The sequence below is a fragment of the Lacerta agilis genome, chromosome 2 (genome assembly GCF_009819535.1).
Source record: "Lacerta agilis isolate rLacAgi1 chromosome 2, rLacAgi1.pri, whole genome shotgun sequence".
Taxonomy (NCBI): domain Eukaryota; kingdom Metazoa; phylum Chordata; class Lepidosauria; order Squamata; family Lacertidae; genus Lacerta; species Lacerta agilis.
In genome coordinates this window covers 30,704,058-30,729,715 of record NC_046313.1, presented here as the reverse complement: position 1 = coordinate 30,729,715, position 25,658 = coordinate 30,704,058, and the positions used below count along the sequence as shown (strand labels likewise).

General features: G+C 46.2%; 1 protein-coding gene across 4 annotated transcripts in view; it reads left to right on the top strand.

Annotated features, from left to right (window-relative positions):
- Window positions 1-25,658, top strand: part of GRIN2C (glutamate ionotropic receptor NMDA type subunit 2C) — a 90,808-nt gene that overhangs the window by 52,400 nt on the left and 12,750 nt on the right. For all 4 annotated transcript variants that reach the window (XM_033139252.1, XM_033139250.1, XM_033139249.1 and 1 more), the window contains exons 5-8: window positions 3,399-3,610; window positions 9,856-10,024; window positions 12,744-12,897; window positions 24,444-24,569. In XM_033139252.1, the coding sequence (XP_032995143.1) occupies window positions 3,399-3,610; window positions 9,856-10,024; window positions 12,744-12,897; window positions 24,444-24,569 (661 nt within the window). The remainder of the gene's footprint in view (window positions 1-3,398; window positions 3,611-9,855; window positions 10,025-12,743; window positions 12,898-24,443; window positions 24,570-25,658) is intronic.

Below are 25,658 nucleotides of genomic sequence, written 5' to 3'. Positions count from 1 at the left end.
CCTTACCCAGCCGGCTCCTGTCTCCCTCTGTTCCTCGGTCCGTTGCCGTCTTCGTACAGGTCAAGGGGGGGGGCCAAGGACACGTCCCAGTCTCCTCTGGCAAATCTGCCAGGCGGCCGCAGGAGAAGAAGGGCGGCTCCCAGGAACCCCTCCCTCTGTACGATAGGGCAAGGGGGCTGCCTCTGGTCAAAGAAGGCTAACCCTTCATCCGAGTCACGCTTGCACCAGGAAATGTTGCACCTGTGCCTGGGACCCAATATAGACCAGAAGGAAAACTCCAAGCAGCTTTTCTCTAAGCATTCTTTATTGATTTGCCATGGCAGAGCAATGGTACAGCTGGCTAGTGCCCAAAAGTCTGCACACCCTCACAAGCACATACAGGGGTGTTTTATACTCTTTACAAACTGCTAATAACCCAACCCCTAGCATTCCTTCTGGCCAATCAGGCTGGGGAATACACCCATCTGGCTGTCTTACATGTTTCAAACTGCTTTAGCCATCAGGAGGTGCTATATACTTATTCTAGCATTTAACTGCCTAGCCGTTGACCTTCGCCTGCACCTGCATCCCAATAATAGCCAAGGCTATTGCTGACATCGGTGATGGGGTCAGTTCTGCGGTTAACTAGTCTACCGAAACTAGACAGTCTGTTCAAAACAGGAAGTTTGTGGTCAGCTGTTTTGCCAAACTGCTGATCTGCTATGTTTGCCTAAGAAGCTGCAATGTAAGGATTTTGGCTAGGGCAAAGTTGAATCGGTCAAAAGGGAATCGGAGCGAAGCTGTATCTAAAATGGGGTTTCTTATGGCTATCTCTTTGTCCATTCTGCCCTTACATATCTGGTGCCTCATTCCTGGTGCCTCAGCCTCGGATACTGTGCTGCTTGGGGGTAGAAAGGGCACCATTTTCTGCTTCAACTCGGATAGCAAAATGTCACAGGGACATGCAAAGCTACCTTATACTGAGCCAGATCATTGGTCCATCTAGCTCAGTACTGTCAAAACTGACTGGCTTCGGTTTTCCAGATTTTCAGATGGGAACCTGAAGATTCTAGGGTCTTAGATTGGCCCTGCATAGTCAGTATTAATTTTGGGTCATCCATGGTTATTGGCTTCATTTATCCTTGCATGGTTTTACCAGTTAGGAATGCTCCAGTAAGTGTAGGCTCTTGAACAGTGCCACAGGCCCAGTTGTGTCAGAATGTTCCGGAAGGTGGCGATCTGCCATTCCCCTGGCCTTATTAGCTTGTTCTGGCAGTTAGACTGTGCTGGGGGTCCATACATGCAACCAAATCCTACTGCTGATTGGAGAACTGGCATTGTCTCCCTGCTCCATGGTTGGACGTTTTAAGCATTTGAGACTGGGCCATTATTTTCTCTCTTCAGAAGTGGCGAAACCTAAGGGAGGAAAATAGAGCGAGTTGCTTGTGATGGCCAAATGTGTGTGTGTGTGATTATTCTATCCGATAAACGGGTGTTACTAAATATTTCTGGTTGGGTTTTCTATTCTTTTTGGAAGAGTGCCATAAGTATTTTGGCCGAGATGAAAGCTACCAGTGGAATAATATTAGTGTTAATTAAGTCAACCCTGCTGTTTGAGTAAATTGTTTTCCATCGACACTTTCCCTTTATGATATGACTGGTTTGGGCTGTTAAAATGCTCTCTCGTGTATCATAGCAATTATTGCTATTGCTTTGTCAATACTTCTCTTAAGAAACCAAGAGTACAATGCTATAAACACAGTCGATACAACTGCATTTGCAGTGTCAGGATGGACTTGTGCTAATATTCTCTCATTGAAGGTATTGAGGCAACTGCCAAATAGCATAAAAAGAGAACATGTCTATCTTTTCGAACAACAATATGCCTTTATCCCCTCCATCCTAGTTTGCTGCATTCCTTTTGTGTTTCTAAGAGCAAAATCAAGTTTGAATGTCTGCACACATACCATACATTTAAAGTCTGTTCCCCACCCACCGAAAGGAATATTGGGAACTGTAATTTACCCTTTGTGGAGTCACAGTTCTTAACAAACTACTGTTTCTAGATTTCTTTTGAGCTGGGGGTGGGAGAATGTGCTAAATGTACTTTAGATGTATGGTGTGTACACAGCCTTAAACCTGCATGCCTCAGATTAAACATGGCAACTCCAGAATTTAGATAACTACATTCCAGAATTTCATTCCAGAATTGTTCTAGGATTCAGCTCAGTACATAACAATTCTGAAAATTCATTTTTGGGGATGGATGGATGGATGGACAAACAAACAAACAAATAGTTTTCAGTTGATAATGTTCATGTTTCAGTAGTGAAAGTAGCCAAGATACCACCTAAATCCTAAGTGTATAAAAATGTACAGTATAGGATTTTTCAATGAAATTTGTTTAAATGGGCTGACTTTAAAATGTGGCACATCTGATGAATGTTTTTGGAAGCCGAATGCAGGAGCTTCCTGGAGCCAATCAGAACCCACAGTTTGATTTTCGAACATTTTGGAAGTCGAACAGATTCTGTTCGACTTCCGATGTACGACTGTAGTTCACATACTAGCCTCCAAGCTTCCTGGTGAGTGTGATATCCAGCTGCTGGCTGTAGAGTCTCAGCTTCAGGTTGACCATGGAGAGATCAGATGAGGAGCAGCAGACCTAGAGTTAATAGTGGGGCCATAGAGTGTGCTCTAGCTGGTTACTGGAGTTAGACAACTGTCCCAGAGCAAAAGAAAATCTTTCCACGCAATGCTCTGTTTAAAACCCAAATTCCTCCTGCCTGGGGTTACATCTAGTTTGTGTTAAATCTCTGTAAATAAATAAGTACCTCTATAGCCAATTGCTGCTGGGCCATTTCAAAATCCGGCTCATTTGAAACTACCAGTAATATCACAAAATCTATTTCCAAAATGAGTGTTATCTCCTGAAGTCAGTTGCAGCGGGAGTGTGACACCCCCCTCCCCAATCATCTCCATTCAATCAGGGGAACAGAAATAAAACATCTGTCTTCTGTATCCATACAAAACATACTGAATGCTAACTGCCATCCGAATTGCTCTGTTGGCTTGTCATCAAGTCGCTTGGCAAATTGTTCTAGGTTGGGACTGCCTGGAAGCTGCCGATCTCTGCTGCCTCCCCAGTCAGGGCAGGGGCTGCCAGCAGCATGCATGTCCTGTGACCCAGGGGCCTGTGTTGACTTCTGGGTCTGTCTCACGGTGTTTGGTTTCCTATGAGCTTCACACAGACCTTGCTCTGTCCTATGTTCTCCTTCCCTGTTAGCCTTACAATCATTTGCAGCAGAAATTTCCTGCGGACAACAGGCTATTTAGGACGGCACAGCCGGGCTGTCATGTCTGAGGGCCTCCTTTTGCTTGGTTCAAACCGTGTCCCTTGCTTTCTGCCCATTACGCAGGTGGGGAAATGGGAGAAGGGCATCATCCACATGAAATACCCGGTGTGGCCACGTTACGGATCCTTCCTGCAGCCCATGGCCGACAGCCACCACCTCACAGTAGCCACCCTGGAGGAGCGGCCCTTTGTCATTGTGGAGAAGACGGACCCAACCACCGGAGTGTGCGTCCGCAATACCGTCCCCTGCCGGGAACAGGCCAACCACACAAAGAGGTAAATAGGAAGGCAGTTAAGGGGTGGGGGGTTGCAGCAAGGATTTCTGAGACACACGTAGCACAAGTCCATATTTAGGGTTGGTTTGCGGATATGGGGTACCTTTTGAGCATTAAACTCCCTGCTGCCTCCCCCTGCTGAGCTGGCCATCTCCCCAGCAAAGCCCTGCAGCAGGGTTAACTAACATGGCACCTTTCCATTGCTGTTAGTCCACAAGCTCCTGACCATCGGCCACTATGTCTAGGACTGATGGGAGTGGATGTTCACCAACCTCTGGAGGAAGCCATGTGGGGGCCCCTGCCCCATAGCCTGAAATAGGGCAGTATCCCAGCTACTGCATCCCTATAGCGGAGATATTTCCACTTGTGCAGTGGGACATCCCATGCTCTCCCTAAAACTGTTTTGGAGGGTGGGGGGACCCCTGGAACAAATTTAAGGGGCACATGGGAAAAGGGGTTGGAGTGGGAACTTTTGCATTGTCAGGACTGTGGCTTATTGCTGCTTTGGCTTATTGCTGCTTTGAGCCCGCAGGGTTTTTTCTTTCTTAACAAAGGGTTCATGTTGTGGGCTGCTATCATTCACCTTTATGCCTTCTTTCTCATCGTAAAGAATATTCAGCAAGGCAGGCATGATCATGTTTGAATTCAGTGGCCTATTCAGAGGGCCAGATGTGGAACTCAGATGTCCACATCTTTGGAGAATTCATGAAGGGGTTAATAACCCGTTGCATAATAGCCTTTGGGGTTGCTTCTTCAATGGCATGAACATTCCAGCAGGGTTAGTGGTTGAGCTGGTGGCACCTTATGCAACAGACTCAAATTTTGTTGCCCTGGTATTCTCTGTAACTATCCTCTGCCATGTGCTGATGAGTCCTTCAGCTGCTATGTTCATATTATTATTATTATTATTATTATTAAATTTTATTTGCTTACTTACAGGTGAAATTCGAAAAATTAGAATACCGTGGAAAAGTCCATTTATGTAAACGATTGTTTTTTCATTAGCTACAGGAGTTTAATATATGAGATAGACTCATGACATGCAAAGCGAGATATGTCAAGCCTTTGCTTGTTATAATTGTGATGATTATGGCACATAGCTGATGAAAACCCCAAAGTTGAAATTGTTAATTTGGGGTTCTCATCAGCTGTATGCCATAATCATCACAATTATAACAAATAAAGGCTTGACATATCTCGCTTTGCATGTCATGAGTCTATCTCATATATTAGTTTCACCTTTTAAGTTGAATTACTGAAAGAAATGAACCTTTCCACGGTATTCTAATTTTTCGAGTTTTACCTGTTCTTCCCTCCCTCCCTCCCTATACCCGCAGGTCTCAGGGCGCTTCACAGGATAAAATCAGAATATAAAACCACAGAATACACAACCAAAATAAAAACGACAACCTACCCCCCAATTAAAAAGGGCACAGTAGTCTTGGGACAAGGTGCTTGCACTTCAAATTGCTTAGTTGCTGGGCAATATCTGGATTTCAACATCGCAATATATCACCAGCTAAACATTGCACTATGCCAATATATCACAATGTCTAAAATAAGGATGGGAACTATGTAGAGGCAAACACAAGTCTACCAACTCAAATAATGCCAGCATCACAGCCGTAGATGCTGGAAGTTCGGCTTAAGCCTATTCGAAGTTTCTTGGCTCCTCAGTATAAACTGAACAGGCAGGTAGAGGCATATCAGGTAACTAACTGACTGTCAGCTCAACTGGCCCACCCTGTTTGAAGCAGTCTGCCTGGCACTGACTTGCTCGCCTGCCCACCACTCCTGCTGACCCAAAACCATAGAAACGACCCTCTGACTTCGTATGGATGTCTGAAATGGGGAAGGGCTGTGCCCTTTGCTGGCTCTGTGTGAAGTGAGAAGTTCAAACTTGTCACACCCTCTGCAGTCTGCAGAGAAGATCAGAGACTGTGACTCTCTTTTCTGTATCTGTGGGAAACGTAGTTAACTTTCCAAGACAAAAGGTGGCTGTGTGAGTCCGAGAGAGGCAAGCCACCTGAAGCACGGAGGGGCAAGACAATGGACAAATTCACTGGTGTGCTTGAATGTCTTGCGATTCAGTTGCAAACCTGAGAGGAAGCTGCTGGGAGTCTTCTTTTTGGATGATGCCTTCCTTCATCCTTCTTGGCTCTGAGTGTGTGAGTGATAAAGTTATGCTTCCTGCTGCCTGCCCAAAGAATATGAGAATCTGCCCCAGGCAGGGCCCCAGAGAAGTGTGTTCAATATCCAGAACCACAAAAGAAGCACATCAGGACTTGACATATTTTAATTTACATCACACAATTAATTGAATTTGCATAAAAATTACACAAACATGATGGATGCTGGGCCACTGGCTGGAGGAATCGTTGCCGTTAGTTTGAAATGCCATTTGTTTGCTTCCCAGGGTGGCACTAGAAGTGGGAGTCATCTTGATGTATGAAAATGATTATCAGTCAATGGAGATCTCGGAGGGTTTTTTTTTACTTCTGAAAAATTTAGCAGGGAAAACAGAGAAGTTATAGTTACATCTGCTATGTATCATAGCCTTACAATGAGTAAGGCAATTTTAAGAACCAGGTAGTCAAAAATTAAGATAAACCTCCATTTCACTAAATGCTAGCAAGGTTATCAAATGAGATTATTTTTGTGTTTACTTTTAATTATCTTCTCCTTCCATAATAAGGGTCACTGTGTTTTTAATAGTTGCATAACAAAGGCAAATTCAGTTCAGCGCAGCTTTTCCTATCATTGCATTGGAAAATCTTCACTTGCTGACTTTCTCCTGGACTTGCAGCTTTCAAAGACAAAGAAACTAAAAATGTAGTGTAGCAAGGATCTCAGTGAGAAATGCTGCTTCCTCTAAACCAGTGTTTCCCAAACTTGGGTTTCCCGCTTTTTTGGACTACAGCTCCTATCATCCCTAGCTAGCAAGACCAGTGGTCAGGGCTGATGGGAGTCGTAGTCCCAAAACATCTGGAGGGCTGAGTTTGCCTTTGCCTGTGCCAGGTGATACTTTAAATTGTAGCCCAAAACAGCGGGAGACCCAAGGCAGGGAAACACTGTTCCAAACAGAGGTGGGGAACTTGTGTCCTGCTTCCAACTGTTGCTGGACTCCACTTCCCATGATCCCTGACCATTGGACATGATTCCTGCAGCCGATGGGAGTTGGAGCTCAACTACACCTGGAGGGCTAAAGGCTTCCCACCCTTGCTGCAAAACATTGAAGGGATTTGAAATAGTGTTTTCTTAATGCGGGAAGGATTCCTGTCCCAACACCGACAGCTTGGTTTCTCTAGGCAAGATGAGGCTTTGGGGTGGAGGCTCTGGATGAGGTGTAGATGGCTTGCAGGTAGATTTGAAGCCCCAGCAGCAGCATCCTCCCCTCCACTTCTGTGTCTATAAAGGTAGCATTTTCCCAGCAGGCTACCTGGTGAGCTAGCCCATCAATTACACTTCCAGGACTGCATACATGTGGTGACCCAGCAAGCAGACTCTCAAGGCTGTGGCTGCTCCTTGGAGGCAACTAGCTGGAAAGGTGGTCATGGCAGTCAGTCTGCCGCACGCCCCCAACGAGACCTAACCTGAAAAGTCTGCCCATAGTTATTAATCACCTGCCTGTTGCCGACCTCTGCAGTCCTCTGATCAAAGTTGTGTCAGCCAGCCTGCTGGGTGAAGAAGCAAGCTACTTTCCCCAGCTCAATAAATGTAGGTTAAAAACTATTGGAAGGCTTTTGCAGAAACACAGATTCTGAAACTTAACTTCCAATGGGCAGTATATTCACAACACACACACACACCCAGCACCCTGGGGGAAAACATGGTTTGGCAAGCCAGTTTTGAACATATGAAGCTGCCTTGTAGTGTGTCCATCCATGTTGTCATCTGTTTATTTATTGGAAACATTTATATGCAATCTTTAAAGGTAAAGACCTTCTCCGTGAAATGAAACAAACAAAAAAATGCAATTAAGGAAAACGACAGCATTCAAATATTTCAAATCCCAATAAAGAGTAACCTAGTTTTTTTCTACTCTGACCAGCAATAACTAAGGTTGTCTTCTTCAGTCTGGTGCTCTCCAGCTGGTGCTGGACCATCTCCCATCAGCCCCAGCAAGTTGGAGATGATGGGAGCTAGAGTGCCACAACACCTGGAAGGCCCCAGAGTTGTGGAAGGCCAAGGCCAAGGCCTCTCCTAGCCTGAATACTTGTTACCTTTTAGCTGGAGACAGTTAGGATTTGGACCTGAAACCTCCAGGGAAACCCCATTCTCTCCCACTGAGCATTGCCCACTCTGTTTCGTTGGCTGAATTGTCCTACCAAGCAGAAAAGTGTCGTCCCCATGCTTGCTTTTCTGGGGTTTCTAACCAGGTGCAGAAATGTGGCAAGATTCTATTTCCCTGTCACCAGTCGGAGTTGAACAGATGGCCTGCATGCTAAGTTGCCATGTGGGGAATGCTCACCTGCATCCGTGGCCTGAGATCAAGCAATGTTGCTGGTGGTGGCAGTAACCACCGCAGTGGAGCAGCCCTCTTCCTTCCCTGTCCTTCTGAGCAGAGAGGAGGCGAGGACAATTCCCTCGGAGGTCAGATCAGTACAAAAGGAACGAGTGAGGCACCCACACTCTAACGTGTCTGTCCCTGACTTGCGAAGTGGCTGTGAGCAAGTGAGACTTCAGCTATTGTTTATAACAACAACAAGTACAATATTTTAAGCAAGTCTAGTTTTAAGGTGGAACCTAAGGCTTGTTTTTTTTTTGTTTTTTTTTTTTAACCAGGCCTGTATCAAATGCTTTCCTGTCGGAGCCAGAACCCCTAATCTTCCTTCTCTTTTCTAGTGTGGTGTAGTAGAGCGGTAGACTCGTAATCTGGGGAACTGGGTTTGCGTCTCCGCTCCTCCACATGCAACTGCTGGGTGACCTTGGGCTAGTCACACTTCTCTGAAGTCTCTCAGCCCCACTCACCTCACAGAATGTTTGTTGTGGGGGAGGAAGGGAAAGGAGAATGTTAGCCACTTTGAGACTCCTTCTGGTAGTGAAAAGCGGGATATCAAATCCAAACTCCTCCTCCTCCTCCTCCTCCTCCTCCTCCTCCTCCTCCTCTTCTTCTTCTTCTTCTTCTTCTTCTTCTTCTTCTTCTTCTTCTTCTTCTTCTTCTTCTTCTTCTTCTCTGACTGGATGTTTTCCCCAGACTGTTTGGAAGGCTACTCATCTCCCCCCATCCCACTGTGGTGTGCAGAGTTTCACAGATGTGATTAGCAGTTCTCCTAGCACTAAGGATAGCCTGTCCCCTTCCTTAGGAGTTGAGCAAAGATTGCCAGACACTCGTATTTATTTCCCCCTCTGCCCACTTCCTCTTGAGCTAGGAGGCATCCACTCCATGAAACTTCCTCTAGAAAGACCTTTGTAATCAGTTACTCCTCCCCTCCTCCCTGCCTGCTGTCACCTCTCCCTCTTGCATGCATGTGTGCCCCTCCCCGACCTTTAAGAAGGAAAAGGATTGCACATACTCAAGGGAGAGGGAACATTTCTGCAAACGGGACTTTTTGCAAATTTGCAAAAAAACCTGTCTGCTGTTTTTTCTTTGGGGCAGTAAGTGGAAATGAGCAGGGCTAGTAGCCCTCATAGAGATGGGTATTTTGGAATCTGCTTTCTATAACCATCAAACCTAGTTACATGCCTCTTATCACTCATTCTACCTAGACACCTTGACTATGTGTGCAGCGCACCTAGGCTGCATGGGGCTTCAGAATGCCAGAACCTCACAGTTGCTTAGAGGGCAATGGCATGGGACAGAACACGCTGACAGCTGTGTACTGTGTGAGAGCATTTGCGTGCAAAGTTGCCTTCAGTAATGGCCATCACACACACACACACACACACACAGAGAGAGAGAGAGAGAGAGAGAGAGAGAGAGAGAGAGAGAGGTTTGTGAGATAGGAAAGGTTGGAGCATCAGCCTCTCTTGCCACTGATAAAGTTATATTGCGAAAATTATGTGATTGGGATGTGGCTGGCTGCCACCTCTAAATGACTGAGTTCTAGCCCCTCTGAGAAAAGAGCGATGGAGCCAGTTGCTATAGTGTTGCTCTGAGTAAATAGGGAAGCGGCCAGGGTGTTAGGCGGAGATCACCCTGGTGCTTAAGAGATCATTGGAGAGCCCCGGCATGGCCACAGTGGGGGAGGCAAAGGACTACTAAGCATGTCCTATGTGTGTGTTTTTAATATATCCTTCTTTCAGTGGAGAAGAACCAATGGACCCCTACACCAAGCTCTGCTGCAAAGGCTTTTGCATTGATATCCTGAAGAAGCTGGCCAAGACAGTGAAGTTCTCCTATGACCTCTACCTGGTGACAAATGGGAAACATGGAAAAATAGTTGATGGCTTCTGGAATGGCATGATCGGAGAGGTAAGGAAATACGCGAAGGTTGCATTTTCCTAGGAAAGTCTCTGCAACACCTGTATAGCGAGTAACAGGGAAGTCATCAGATGTGCAAGATTTGGGACTCTCCTGATACCTCTGTTAGAGCAGTGTTTCCCAGACTCGGGTATCTAGCTGTTTTTGGACAACAACCCTTGCTAGTAAGACCAGTAGTAAGAGAAGATGGGAATTGTAGTCCAAAAACAGCTGGAGACCCAAGTTTCAGAAAAACTGTGTTAAAATGAGAGTGGATATAGATTTGAATCAATCCTTCTTTCCAGAGAATTTTAGGAATTGCAGCTCTTGGAGGGGAATAGGGGTCTGAAGCTCAACATCAAAAAAAACTAAGAACATGCCCACTGGTCCCATCACCTCCTGGCAAATAGAAGGGGAAGAAACGGAAGCAGTGAGAGATTTTACTTTCTTGGGCTCCATGATCACTGCAGATGGTGACAGCAGTCACGAAATTAAAAGACGTCTGCTTCTTGGGAGGAAAGCAATGACAAACCTAGACAGCATCTTAAAAAGCAGAGACATCACCTTGCCGACAAAGGTCCGTATAGTTAAAGCTATGGTTTCCTCAGTAGTAATGTATGGAAGTGAGAGCTGGACCATAAAGAAGACTGATCCTCCGAAGAATTGATGCTTTTGAATTATGGTGCTGGAGGAGACTCTTGAGAATCCCATGGACTGCAAAAAGATCAAACTTATCCATCCTTAAAGAAATCAGCCCTGACTGCTCACTGGAAGGACAGATCCTGAAGTTGAGGCTCCAGTACTTTGGCCACCTCATGAGAAGAGAAGACTCCCTAGAAAAGACCCTGATGTTGGGAAAGATGGAGGGCACAAGGAGAAGGGGACGACAGAGGATGAGATGGTTGGACAGTGTTCTTGAAGCTACTAACATGAGTTTGGCCAAACTGCGGGAGGCAGTGAAGGATAGGCGTGCCTGGCGTGCTACCATGCCACAAGGGGGAAGTGGTCCTGCTTAAGGTGCCCCCCCCCCGTGGGAGGATAGATGAAGGCAGGAAGTGGTGTGTGCAAACGGTACAGCGAGGCTTTCTTACTGGCTGCAGTTGCAGAGAGTCGCTATTTGAACTCCACTTCAGACTGAGAAATGTCTTGGGCTGCCACTGTCTTTTGCTGAGGGAGGAAAGGATTACTGCTCAAACAACTTACAGATTATAACAGGGTCCACATTTGAGATTGAACTGAAGGTGGCAGGTTCAATTGTAGTAGATCCTGAACTTTTGAATTGGTACGAATTTCCATCCCGCCTTAACTACCCCCCCGTCCTGCATTTACAGCCTCATTTCCTCGCTGCCACTATTTGGCTGGAATACCTTTTTTTTTTGCCTTAGGTCTTTCTCCATCATCAACATCATTGTCTGTTGCAGGCATAATGTGTGCTGTGAATGTGAGTCTCTGTGCTGCAAGAGTTTGGGGTCATGTCATTCATTCATTCATTCACTCACAGGGCTATTACTGACTCGCCCGCAGTTAGCAGCCCTCTCTGACCTGACTCCCCACCAGCTCCCATGGTTCTGGGGAGAAGCATCTTAGCCTGGTCGAAAGGATCCCTACACTAAGTGGTCTCGAGATCAGAGGTTGTGCAGGCAGGGAATACAAAGAACCTTTATATAGCCAATGTCATTTCTCCTGCCTAGGTTGCAAGAGTGGAACAAAGCATAATCAGATGTTCCCAAGGCAGGCAGAGCAATATTAAAGACAAGATGATATTTCTGACAGGAAGGGGAGAAGGACAGTGCACCTGACATCCATATAAAAATGCTTTGCAAGTAGAAGATTGGTGTCTCAGGAGGAATGGTGCACACTGCCACCTTACCATGGGCCATGAGGACAAAGAGCCAACACAGACAATGCTAGTCATTTTGCACATGGAAACCTGCCATATTTGGGAGGCATCTATGTTAGAACCATTCCTCCTTATTATTTAGTTTCCTATAGCCAATGGTGTGTGTGTGATCTGTCTGTTGCTCTGTCCTAGCTCCTGTCAAGCTAGCAGTTCGAAAGCATGCCAGTGCAAATAGATGAATTGGCGGTGGGAAGGTAAACAGCGTTTCCACATGCTCTGGCTTCCGTCACCTGAAGCAGTTTAGTCATGCTGGCCACCTGACCCAGAAAGCTGTCTGTGGACAAACGCCGGCTCCCTCGGCCTGAAAGCAAGATGAGCGCCACAGCCCCATAGTCGCCTTTGACTGGACTTAAACGTCCAGGGGTCCTTTACTTTTACCACTAGTACATTCATGCGGATAGGTCCTCCATGGAGCAATTCTATATACGCTTCCTTAGAGCAAGTCCCACTGTGTTCTGTGAGGCTTACTCCTATAGGAAGCTGCCTTATCCATGTCAGACCATTGGTCCATCTAGTTCAGTGAATGACAGTGGCTCTCCAAGGTGATTTCAGGCAGGCTTCTCTCCCGGCCCTACCTGGAGATGCCATCAGGGATTTAACCTGGGATATTTTGCATGCAAAACAGATGATGCCACTGAGCTACGGCCCTTGCCAGACACGTGTGTGTATAAGGTTGCAGCCTCTTCCGCTTGCTAGAGATGCAGCACAAGATAGGGAAAAGGGATCAATGAGTGGAAGGTGCTCTGCTCAGTTTGTGTGCAGCTGGCTCTGCCTTGGTGTTTTGTGTGTGCGTGGTGGGGAATTTATTCCTCTCCTTTCATTCTCTTCTAGGTGTATTACAAGCGAGCAGACATGGCCATTGGGTCCCTCACCATCAATGAGGAGCGCTCGCAAATTGTGGATTTCTCTGTGCCCTTCGTGGAGACCGGCATCAGCGTCATGGTAGCAAGAAGCAATGGGACCGTCTCGCCTTCTGCTTTTCTAGGTATGAGCTAATGCCGATAGCACTGACAAAGAGGGACTTGATATAGGTTCTGCTGCAGAATGGGGTGCTCTTCTTCACTGTTTCAGCCAGCCATTCCTTTTGCCTTGATATTCTGTTCCTTTCTCTCTCTCCCCCCCCCCCACCCACAAGTGTCCTGTAGCCACTGAACATACTTGTTCTTCATTTGGCTTTGAAGTGCTGGTGGTGGTGGAGTGCGTCTCCCCCCCCCCCCCGTTTATTTTTAAAGGTATCTTTTAATTCTATAAACCTCAGTGCCCTGCGCTCCAGGCTGCTGACGCCTCCTCCTTGTGTGCAGATGATTCTGTTTTGGCTGTATAGTAGAGCCTATACTTACGACCGACTCTACTTGGGCCCGACCCAAGTTGCGACTGTGGCAAACCCAGAAGTAAATACCGGGTTTGCCGCGATTCGCCCATGCGCAGAAGCGGCTGCCGCCGTCTGCACATGCACAGAAGCGTGCTGCCTACCGAATGTGCCTGCACACAACGGCGCTTCTACCAGCGACCCTGATCGACTTACGGACGGACCTCCGGAACTGATTATGTCCGTATGTAGAGGTTCCACTGTATAAGGATTGGCTTTCACCTCTGATCATCACAAATAGAGAGGGTTTGCTGATGCCAGATCCAAATCATGTGTGCTAGGGAGAACTGAGCACTTTTATAACTGCCTAGAATATTTGGGGTGCTAATATTCAATTGTGGCTGTACATAATGCTACCCTAAACATTAGGAAGAACTTCCTGACAGTGAGAGCTGTTCGGCAGTGGAACTTGCTACCAAGGAGTGTGGTGGAGTCTCCTTCTTTGGAGGTCTTTAAGCAGAGGCTTGACAGCCATCTGTCAGGAATGCTTTGATGGTGTTTCCTGCTTGGCAGGGGGTTGAACTGGATGGCCCTTGTGGTCTCTTCCAACTCTATGATTCTATGATTCTACCCAATTTCAATTTTCAAGCTGAAAACTACGATTTGTGGGAGAATAGAAATACTTCCAAAAGGAACACTTTGCATGACCAGTTGATTTCATAACATTGTTTGGTGTTGTTTCCCTTGGTTAATGTTGAGTCTAAGCTGTTTTTCCCCCCGTTGGCTGATTGTGGAAGCGGTGATATGGGTGATTCCCAACAGTTGGGGAGCATGTAGTGAGCATGTAATGAGTGACATCAAATGACAAATTGCTAATGAGATGATGCAACTGAGGGCAGGTAAAGGTCATTGAGGGAGCAGAGAAGAAGAGAGGAAGGACAATGTAAATTGTAAAAGAATGGAGCATCAACTTCAAAAAGGGAGGCGTTTATCCATTCAAAAGTTCTTATAAAATGCTGTGCCGCTTTGCCTTGAACCAGAAAATTGAGCAACCAATTAAGAGATCCAAACTGCGAGAGGCAGTGAAGGATAGGCGTGCCTGGCGTGCTCTGGTCCATGGGGTCACGAAGAGTCGGACACGACTGAACGACTGAACAACAACAACAACAATTAAGAGATCAATGAATTGGGCTGATACAAACAGGAAGGAAGGAACTGGCTGAGAGAACAGAGGCTGTAGGTGATCTGGGAAGATCTTGTCATGAAGTGATAGCTTGAGAAGTTAAGGTGAGCAGTAGGTAAAAGAACAATGAGCATGAAATAATGCGTTGCTTTGGGAACTGACAGGGAAAAGTCACATGAATGGAAATGCTAAAGGGAAAGGGTATCAAGGAACGTTGGCAGCAAGGAGATACCATCAGATGTACAGTTGCCGGTGATTCCCCTTCCAACACCAAGGAAATACAGCAGGGCTCAGAAGAGGCTGAGCTGTCAAGATATATGATATTAATTACACCCCCCTTATCTATTAACATGAGTTTATTCCATCAGTGGAGGAAACTAGCTTAGCTTGGCATGATTTGTTGTTAACGAATTCATGCTGATCTCTTGTAATCACCCTGTGTTGTCCTAGAGACTTAAAGATGTATTGCTTCATTATCTGTTCTGATATGTTTCCAGCGACTTAAAGAGCCAATACATCCTCTCTTGTCCCTTTCATTTCTTTTGGAAAAAATCGACCTTTTCCCAGTGGAGTCTCACTCACCTTTCAAAATCTGCCGATAGACCAGAGTTCTCCAGAGAGACTGTAGAAACTTCATTGTGAGCTTCTCCAAGGCCCTCAGCAACATTTGACACACACACACCCCAGCTCCCACACTGCCTTCCCAAAGCCAGGTAAACAAGGCGCTGGGCTTTGGGAAGAAGGCATGAGGGCTTGGACATGGACCTAGAGTTCTACCGCCAACCTCCCAAAGCCTAGTTAGTGATCTTCCAGCTTTGGGAAGGAGGTGGGAGGGCTCTAGGACCCTGTTAGAGCCTTGTGACTCCTTCCCAAAGCTTGGTGCCTCCTTAGTCAGCTTTAGAAAGGCAGTGCAAGGGTGTGTGTGTGTGTGAAATAATTTGGGCCTTGTGGTGTGTGGCCTGCAGGTTCTGTGTTGAAGTATTCTTGCGGCGCTCTTGGTATGAAAAGTTAGGCTGCCCAGTTGCAGAGCAAAGCAGTAAAGCAAGTTCATCAACGGTTTTATAGTGTACTCAGTGCTTCTTGGATGAAATGTACTGTAGGATAAAAATTTATTGCTCTAATGATGTCTCCTGACTGATGGGCGCTCTGTTGATGCATTGCTACCAAATCCATCAATTACATGGCGGCGTCCGTCCGTAGAGTAGTTTGCGACAGATACAGTGTGGGAGGCAGCACTTAAGTTTTAAACTTGGGTGTTGGATTAGCAGCGTTAAGAGTTCATTTCCCACTTAAAGTATCGTGGTTTTTTTTTTATCATGGGCCAATTAGCTTGCTAGCACTCCCCTCTGGCAAGCTCTTTCATCTGTTTAGCTTGGATGGCTTGAGAATTGTGCTGAAGCCAGCCGTATAGCTTCAGTTTATAATGCACCCGTGGTACTCAGAATCTCCTGTATCCTTCCTTTTGTTTATTGTGGTCTAAATTCCTTACATCATCCCCACACTGTAGAAAGTCTAGCATAATACGGTCTCTGCATATTAAACATAGCAGCCCTTGGCTGTGGTGACTCTTTTATTGGGTAATTTGCTTGCAACCCCTGTTTACAAGGATGTGGATGTATTGTTATGGCTGCTAGCCAGCCATTTCTTTGTCAGGGAGATGGCTGGTTAATAGCCTAGGATAGCTGGTAGTTGTCTTTTAATGGGAGCTAATCATTAGACAGATTCTTGATGTAGAGATCTCTCCAAAAAAGTTTCAAATACAGGATGGCTTGAAAAGTGAAGTTATCTCCCTTCCTGCAGTCAAAGGGAGGGAGTTGGTGTAAGGTGCATGTGTGTAGCAGGGTAGAGTCAGTATGCATGGAATTGCAATTGTCTTTCCATGTGCCAGGCAGTGGGATTATGTGCTATGATCTAAACCACTGAGCCTTTGGGGCTTACCGATCAGAAGGTCGGCAGTTCGAATCCCTGTGACTGTGTGAGCTCCCATTGCTCTGTCCCAGCTCATGCCAACCTAGCAGTTCAAAAGCATGCCAGTGCAAGTAGATAAATAGGTACCACTGTGGCGGGAAGGTAAAAGGCGTTTCCGTGTGCTCTGGTTTCCATCACGGTGTTCCGTTGCGCCAGAAGTGATTTAGTCATGCTGGCCGCATGACCCAGAAAGCTGTCTGTGGACCAACGCTGGCTCCCGTGGCCTGAAAGCGAGATGAGCGCTGCAACCCCATAGTCACCTTTGACTGGACATAACCATCCAGGGGTCCATACCTTTTACCTTTTGACTATGTGCCTGCGTCTGTCTAGATTACACTGTCTCCTAACTCTCAATTTAAATGGAATTTCCTTAAAAATATCCACTCTCCTTCCAGGGCAGGACCTGAGCAGACCATTTGTTTACTTTTCCTCCCAATCAGATGTGTGTGTGTGTGTGTGTGTGTGTGTGTGTGTGTGTGTGTGTGTGTGTGTTTAATCACATTTTTTTTAATGCTCCTGCACAATTATTTCAATAATATCAAATAATCTTCAGAAGTGTTTTAAAGCCAAATAGAGGGAGAGAGGCGTAAAAATGGTAGCAGTACAGCAGCAATAGAGTTCTGATTGCTCAAAAGGATAGATACAATTGTAGGTGCGCTTGAACACATCATAGGCTCATTTGAAACAGCGGCTGCACATACACAATGATGATGATGATGATGATGATGATGATGATGATGATGATGATTTTACTATTTGTATTCTGCCCATCTGACTGGGTTGCCCCAGCCACTCCGGGCAGCTTCTAGCATATACAAAAACATAATAAAACATACGAGATATTAAAAACTCCCATATACCATACATTTAAAACAGGTGACTTCCTTGAAGAATGATAGGAAATGGTAGCTTACACCTCACAGAGCTACAGTCCCCCAGCACCCTTAACAAACTACAGTTCCAGGGTTCTTTGGGGAACGTCATGTGCTTTAAATGTATGGGGTGTGTGCAGCCAATGAAGTGCAGGCCCCTTGGGCAGGGGCGGAGCCTGCTGCCACATGGTCACCTCTGTGAGTTGTGTTGTTTATCCATGGGTGTATCATAGCTGAAAAGGGCTTTCTCTCTTTCCCACTTGGGAGTTGAAAGATATGGACAAAACCAGACGCTTTGGTTCTAGCTTTTTATATCGCGGAATTTGTTGTTTGCCCTCGAAGGAAGGGATGCATTTCCTTCCACTCAGTCTACAGAGCTCCCTTGGAAACAAATTGTTCAGTGCCAGGTGAGGACACTGGTTTCTCATAGGCTCCCATTAAAGCCCCTCGGAGGCAGGCAGGGCTTCCTGAGAGCTGCCCCTCCTCCTTCCTGTTGTGAAACAAAAGCTGTCACTTCCTTTCTTGTGTTTCTGTGGCACCAGCCGTCATCTATGCCTATGCTGAAGGCACTAAAACAAACAACAAACCAAGCAACAGGGAGGCAGAATTATCGCTGCAACCAGTCGAGGGGGTCATATCAGGCTCTCTCTTGGAACGGCAAACACATAATTACGGAAACAAAAGGGGATTCTTTGTTGAAGATTAGTGAAAACAATATCCATTGGGAAGATAAATTAATGTAGCTATGCATCTGCAAGAGCCTTGCGTGAGATATTAGCCTTTCAGCTATTTTGAGTGAGCGCTGGCAAATGTTTATGTGCAAGAAAGGAGGTAGCTTGTCTTCCATCAGTTGCTGGTTCTGAAAAAGAAAAGAGGCACACGTATTACATTACACGAGTTAGCGCCTCGCAGGAAGGTGCTGAGCAAGTGAGCTACATCTTCCAGCGGGGGGGGTGGGGGTGGGGGGGGGCGGAGATCCAACGTCATGCTGTTGTACTTTGGAAAGCTTTGAAATGCCATCCTCGATGCACAACAGCTGTGTTTTGCCTTTTGACACGGCAAGTGATTGATTGGTCTAGTATTTCAAATAGAAGCTTGTTTAACAGTCGGGTGGAATCTATTACACCTTGTGAAGAGGAGCCGTTTCACAGAAAGGCAGGAAGTGGCTCATTCCCAGGGAAGTGGAGATTTGCTGAGTCCACTAGAGGATCAAGTGCAAGTTCAGTTTAAAGGAGCATCCAGCACTCCTAGGGAGTAAAGCAGCAGCACACCGATGGCATACGTTTAGTAGGGAGTAAGTGCATTCGGAAATCAAGAGGGCACCGTTTTGCTTACTGTTTTACAGGTGGAGATTGCTGACCAAAGGCACAAGTACTATCAAAAGCCAAACTAGCAGGGATTTGGAAAGTTGATAGTATTGACCAACAGATGTGCATTTGCTCAGTGAACCAGCATCATCCCATGGCAATACCCATGGCTCTGAGCCGAGTTCCCTTGTTCCTTCAGTGTGGGTGGAAGCAGCCCATTGCATGCCTGGTCCACAGCTAGAATACAGTGGTACCCCGCTAGACGAATGCCTCGCTAGACGAATGCCTCGCTAGACGAAAGGCATTCGCTAGCGGAAGGCTGTCTCGCAAGACGAATTTTTCAATGGGCTTGCCTCGCAAGACGAAAAAATTTCCGATTTTTTTTTTCTTTTTTTCGTCAAACCGCTATTCTCTCGTTGGTGCTTCGCAAGACGAAAAATTCGCTATACGACAGCACTCGCAGAACGAATTATTTTCGTCTAGCGAGGCACCACTGTATTAAAATGGAACAGAGGCAGGAAGCTGTTTTTTAAGGGCAGTAGCGGCTGGTGGAATGGAGCAGCATTGCTTACCATCACAGAGGGTGCTGCTGGTAACTGAGATGGGGGAGGCAGTGGGGAGGCTGGCATGGTGTGGGTGCAGCGCTGGAGTCTGTCCATTTGCTCCCAGTTTGCGCCAACCTCCATGCCAACTCCCCTCTGGTAGTGACCTCTGCCAGCCTTTACTGGTTAAGGGTAAGTGTGGCATGTGGAAGTGTACCTCCCTTTAGAGGAATATGTACTTCATTGTTTTTCCAAAAAAAAAGAGAGGAGAGGGCTTGTCAGAAACCTCTCTCAGAACCTTTTACTTACCGTTCAGAAAAATAAAAGAATCAGACATTTTAAAAATTCCTCTAGGACAAAGACACTTCTCTGATCTGGATTTTAAAAAAACACACACACATGCACAAAAACCTGGGAGATTCTACATGCCAGATCCTCTTAGCTTCACAGAACAGAGTGGCTGCCTCTTGCATTCACGGTCCCCCTGGTACACAGTAATTCCCTGTACTGTACTATAGTTATCATATAACGTGTGTGTGTGTGTGTGTGTGTGTGTGTGTGTGTGTGTGTGTACCCACACATTTTGGACTGGGAACCTGAAGTGATCATCTCTAAATCCTGTCGGAAGCCATAGAAATACTGGAGCAACTCAAAACAAAAAAGGCCCTTAAGAATATTTCAGTGGGGAGAACATAAAGGCAAGAAGAGGGGAGCTACCTGCTCCCATCTAACCATGTGGATGCAGGGCAGGGTGGTGGGGGCAAAACTAAGCCCAGAGAAAATTAGGGGCCATTCCTGCTGTTGTTCTTGGATTCCCACCCAGCGCTGCTTGCTTTTCTGGATCTCCTCTCTTTCTCATCTGCCTCAACATGCTAATGAAATGCATCTGATGCCATCAGATAAAGTTTTTGTCCTCCTTGACAGGGAAGGACAAGCTGACAAATGGGCCTCGGTTGCTGTATTTTGAGGGCCTGAATTAATCCCATCCTTCAGTCTGCCCTTTAACGCTGGAGCTCTATCTCTCAGTCTGCTGCTGTCATCAGACAACTGCTTGGGCTCTCTGTTTGCTTCTCTTCCCCTCCTCTCCCCCCTGTGTTGCTCTCTTCCTCAGTTTGATCACGTCCACACGGCTCCCGCTTAGAGGAAGCGATGTGGTGTCTCAGCACAAGCCAGTCCTCTCAGTATACGCAAGCAGGGGAACCTCGGCCTCGGCTGGCATTCCCCCAACCTCATCCCACATCGAGTGATAACCAAAAGAGCATCGGAGTATGTGCAGCTGGCTTCCTTCACCTCCGACCCTTTAAAAGCAGATTTGCAGGTGCCTAGGGCCCTACAGTCCTGCCCACCTAGCAGTTCAAAAGCACGTCAAAGTGCAAGTAGATAAATCGGTACCGCTCCAGCGGGAAGGTAAACAGCATTTTCGTGCGCTGCTCTGGTTCACCAGAAGTGGCTTAGTCATGCTGGCCACATGACCCGGAAGCTGTACACCGGCTCCCTCAGCCAATAAAGCGAGATGAGCGCCACAACCCCAGAGTAGGACACGACTGGACTTAATGGTCAGGCGCCCCTTTACCCTTACTAGGGCCCTACAGATGTTGTTGGACCATAGCTGCCATCCTCCCTGACCACTGTTCATGCTGGTTGGGGCTGAAGGGAACTTGTTTATTTGCAAATATTTCTATCCTCCAACATTAAGAGGTGGAGGGGGAATGGTAATGAAGAGCATAAAATCAACAAGGAAGTTACATTAATAGAAGTTCAAAATGCATCACAGATTAATTCATCGGCACAGCTGGATCACCCATCAGAGGAATTCTGAGTGAACAGAGGAGTTTTAAGCAGGTGCCTCAATGTCAGGAGGTGCCTGCTTGGTGTTCATTTGAGAGCACACACCAAAGGGAAGATGCCACCATTTCAAAGACCCTGGATCTTTGTGGACTTAAGACAAACCTCAGGAGCAAATGGCACTACGTAAGAGTGTCTCTCTCGAGAATTGAGGTGTCCGGGCAAGATTACAAGGTAACTTGATCCCAAGCTGTTCAGGGCTATATGGTAATAATAAGATCTTAATGACGGCACATTCCAAGGAAGCTCTACAGAGACTTGTCAACCATTCTGCCCAAGCCTGCAGGGAGTTCAGTCTTACCATCAGCCTGATGAACTCCAACATCCTGGGTCCGGACGTCACCAGTACTCCACGCATCAGCATTGCTGACCACACACTCGAGGTGGTAGATGAGTTTGTCTACTTGGGTTCCACCCTAACCAGCATCCTCTCCATTGACACTGAGCTGGACAAGCGTATTGGCAGTGCAGCTATGGCAATGGCTCGCCTCTCCAAAAGGGTATGGGTGAATGGGATGCTAACGTCTCATACCATGGTGAAGGTCTGCCAGGTTTGAGTGTTGAACATGCTCTTCATGGAAGTGAGCTGTGGGCAACTTACAACTTCCAGGAATGATGCCTCAGTGTGCTGCGTCAGGAGGATTTTGGGTATCAAACGGCAGGACAGAATTCCAAACAAAGATGTGCTCTCCCGAGCCCGGCATGTTCGCACTCCTGTCCCAGTGACGCCTACATTGGCTTCATCATGTCCACAGAATGGAAGATGGAAGGATCCCCAAAGATAATGCTCTACGGGGAGCTGGCTTCAGGCACCAAGCCTGTTGGTAGACCAACGCTGTGTTACGTAGATGTCTGCAAACGTGGCATGAAGGCTGGCAACGTCAACCATGAGAATCCCAATTGCAGTGCCTGGAGACGGGCAGTCAGGTCATGCATCCTTAGCAGTGACCAGAGGAGGAATGGTTGGTGGAAGGAGCAGACAGAAGAAACGGCATGGTGCATCTGCAGCAACACAACTGGATGCCTTCACCTGCCCCAGCTGCAACAAAACATGTCTCTCCCCTATTGGTCTCTACAGCCACAGCAGGCGCTGTAACCTTCCAACAAACAGTTGGACTTCCCCACCAAAGGAGCACTCCTCCATTGCCTCCCGAGACAGACAGATGCCAGCAACTTAGTGTTTTTTTTACCCAGCCCACCACTGCACCCAGTCACGAGTCCAGTTGCTGCATCACCACACCTAATGGGGAGCCTGTGTCTCGCCATATGCTGATGGACTTGTGACTCCCATTGGCAGGGCCAACGGTTGGGGATGATGGGAGTTGTAGTCCAGTAATCTCTGGAAGGCCATAGTTCCCTCACTGCTGACCAAGCACTGATGAAAAATACATTGAAAACGCTGGTTAACCCTGTGGCAAAGACACAGGAAAACCATTAATCAAGCCACCTTCATGCACTCACTTCTCTTTTGACTCTTCTCGTTCACAGAAACAGGTTCTCTCACCCAGGAGGAGAAACTGCTTCTTTCTCCCACTGCAGCTAACTGGCAAAAGTGTTCATTAAACCCATTTTCTAATAACCAGAGCCTGAAAAGCAGGGCAGGGGGAGGTCTGAATCCTACAAAACTTACACACAAAACCCAGGGATGTTGCAGTCCGCTAATATCTGGGAGACTACAGGTTCTCCACTTCTGCTTTAGATCTAGGTGGAAAATGTAGCAGCTATGGCTTCATCTGTTTCTTCTCTGCTATGTACAACTTTTTCATGCCCCCCCCACTCCATGATGGACCTACAGGGCAGGGGGCTTCCAATGCAACTTTTTCAGTCCTTAAAGAAGTAGAGCAAATCACCAGGTTGTAACCTTGCAACTGATCCTCTTGTAATATGTGCGTGTACATCCAAAATACATAAACAAACCAAAAGAGTTACATCAGAGTAATTACTAACAGAATGAGATGCCTTTATAATATGTTTTTTTCCTATTTCTGTGTAGTTAGGCACATCTGTAAGATGCACTAGAAGCTTGGAGATTTCCTGTATACTTCATCATATTACAATTTGTACTTATCATTTCCCTCCCATTATCTGCAAAAGGAATTTGATAAATTTTGCTGCCCAAAAATTACCTTTAAAGTCATTGTGGTGGTTCTTTCTTTCTTTCTTTCTTTCTTTCTTTCTTTCTTTCTTTCTTTCAAAATACCAGCCCTGAACGGGAAAATATTTCATACGCTGAAGCAACTGGTCATGGGGTTGGTATTTCCCATTATTCTCTGCCTCAGCCCTGCAAAGCACATTCTGTTCATACACCTTGGTGTGCAAAACCGCATTTGACAGGTGAAGGGAAAACCCTATTAATTTTTCTCTTCTGATAAAGGCAGACAAGTAGCTTTGGGGTGTGTTGTGTTGAAAAATATCCCGGCGACTTGAGAGCCTGTTCATTCTTACAGCTTTAAAATATGGCTTAGGGTTCCTAAATGCTCCTGAAAACGCTTCACCCTTAGTTTTGGGAATGGTAATGTATACTGACAGTCCTGCATGGTGGGCCTGTCTTCCTAACACCCCCCACCCCACCCTTCACAGAAAAGGAGAGAGATTTGCTCACCAAAAGGTTACCTTGCAGAGAAACCTTGAAGCTTTCGGTTGAACAGAGATTTTCAAGTAAAGACTCCGGTTCCATTAAGCTTCAGAAGGGGAAATAAATAAAGATCTGGCCTAATTTAGAACTATTATTATTATTATTATTATTATTATTATTATTATTATTATTACTATTTTGTATTAAATTTGTATTCCGCCCTTAATCCAAGAGTGGTTCACAATAGAAAAATACAGAATGAGAATACAAAATGCACAACAAAACAAAGACAGAAACAAACCCCAAACTCACCTTCCACAAACACATTTTAAAAACCATCGAATGTTAATCAGCCAAATACCTGGTTGAAGAGAAACATTTTCACCTGGCGCCTAAAGATATGCAATGAAGGTGCCAGGTAAGCCTCCTTGGGGAGAGCATTTAACAAAGAGGAAGCCACTGAATGCCGGCAGACTGTTTGCTTGGTGGAGAGGAGGAGAGGATGAAAATGAGTCCTCCACTCTATAATGTTTTGTTGCAGGTCTCACTGGTTCTCTGTGCTTCTGACGTTTGTGGTGTTTATGTAGCCATAACAGAATCAAACCATGGAGAAGAGGGGGGCAAAACCATGGGGAGGGTGTGGCTGGTTGTCTGGTGCAGTGAATGGAAGCACTCCATGCTGCAACAATTCATTGCAAATCACACTCACAACTCCAATTGTCACGCGCAAAAAATGAGCATGATAGAGGTGCATTTCACAGCACATGTTGCTGATTTCAGCAGGCATTGAACGCAAGTCTCCAGCTGTCTATCGGGCCATCTTTTCTCTCTATCAATGGGTGGGGAGGGGCAGGGGGGTGTTGTAGTATCAGTGGGTGACTCTTAACCTGCCACTTGCCCTGCGTTGACTGGCTTCCTCTTGTCTTCTAGAACCCTACAGTCCAGCCGTGTGGGTGATGATGTTTGTGATGTGTCTCACTGTCGTTGCCATCACAGTCTTCATGTTTGAATATTTCAGCCCTGTTGGCTACAACCAGAATTTAACCAGTGGCAAAAGTAAGTAAGTTTCCAAAATTGCCAACAGCAAGTGAGCCTTATTTTTTTGGTGAGGGGTGGATGCAATGACAAAAAGCAGGATGTAATAAGCATGAGCCACCCTGCTATTATACACTCCAAATTTAAACAGTTGCAAAAGATAAACAATTCTCAGCATCTCATTGAAAGCCTTGACCTTTGGAAAGAGAGCCCATGGCAATCTCCAGCAGGTGGGATTTATCTGCCTCCCCACCACAAGAGTCCCATGGCATTCCAGTTTCTGGTGTAAGGATTCCTCCATTTATTTACTGATTTTAGTTATGGCATTTCCAGACATCTCCTTTTACCCAGCAAAACCAGGGTAGGGTACAGCACTCTGTGGCGAGCCAACGATATTCATTTCTGTATGGTCGCCGTCATTTTCACACCACCAGCACCAATAATATTTCCATGTGGACATGTAAACCCCAAACAAGAGAACGGAAATGTGGCAAATGAGACTGGTAAAGATCTCTGTCGAAATATGTGCCGTTCAACATTGTTAAATATTTAAGACCTGCCAGACATTTTCTGCAGTTCGTGACAAGATCTGGAAAAACAACCCTTTAGATTTTAGACGAGCAAACTGAAAAGCAATCGAAATGCCCACTTTGAGTACTTAGTGGGGAGAGAGACCCAGCAGCCTTTCAAGCAAACTATTCGAACACTGGCAGGACTCTGTCCTGTTTCTTTACGTGTGTATAGATGGACCAGGTGTAAAATCAAACAGGGCTCCTGTGCCTTTAAAAAAGATGCACAGAAGGGAACATGTCAGTGCAGATTTTCTCACCTCTGCATGACAAAGCTGCAGAAATTCTAGCTTCTTTGCAGCTATGGAAGGCACCAGATTGCATCTGGTAGTCAGCACGTGCGAAGGCTGTTTAGAGACAGTGCCCTGCCTTGACTCCTTCCTGTAGGATATAGTGCCTTTGGATCTCTTCCAAATCAGTCTAGAGAGTACCAAGGAAGCCCTCCTGATCACCCAGGAGCTGGTCCTTAAGTGTTCCTCCTGCAAGGGCCTTAGGTCAGTTTGTCCCGGGCTTCTGTGCAAAAAAAACAAATGCATCCATT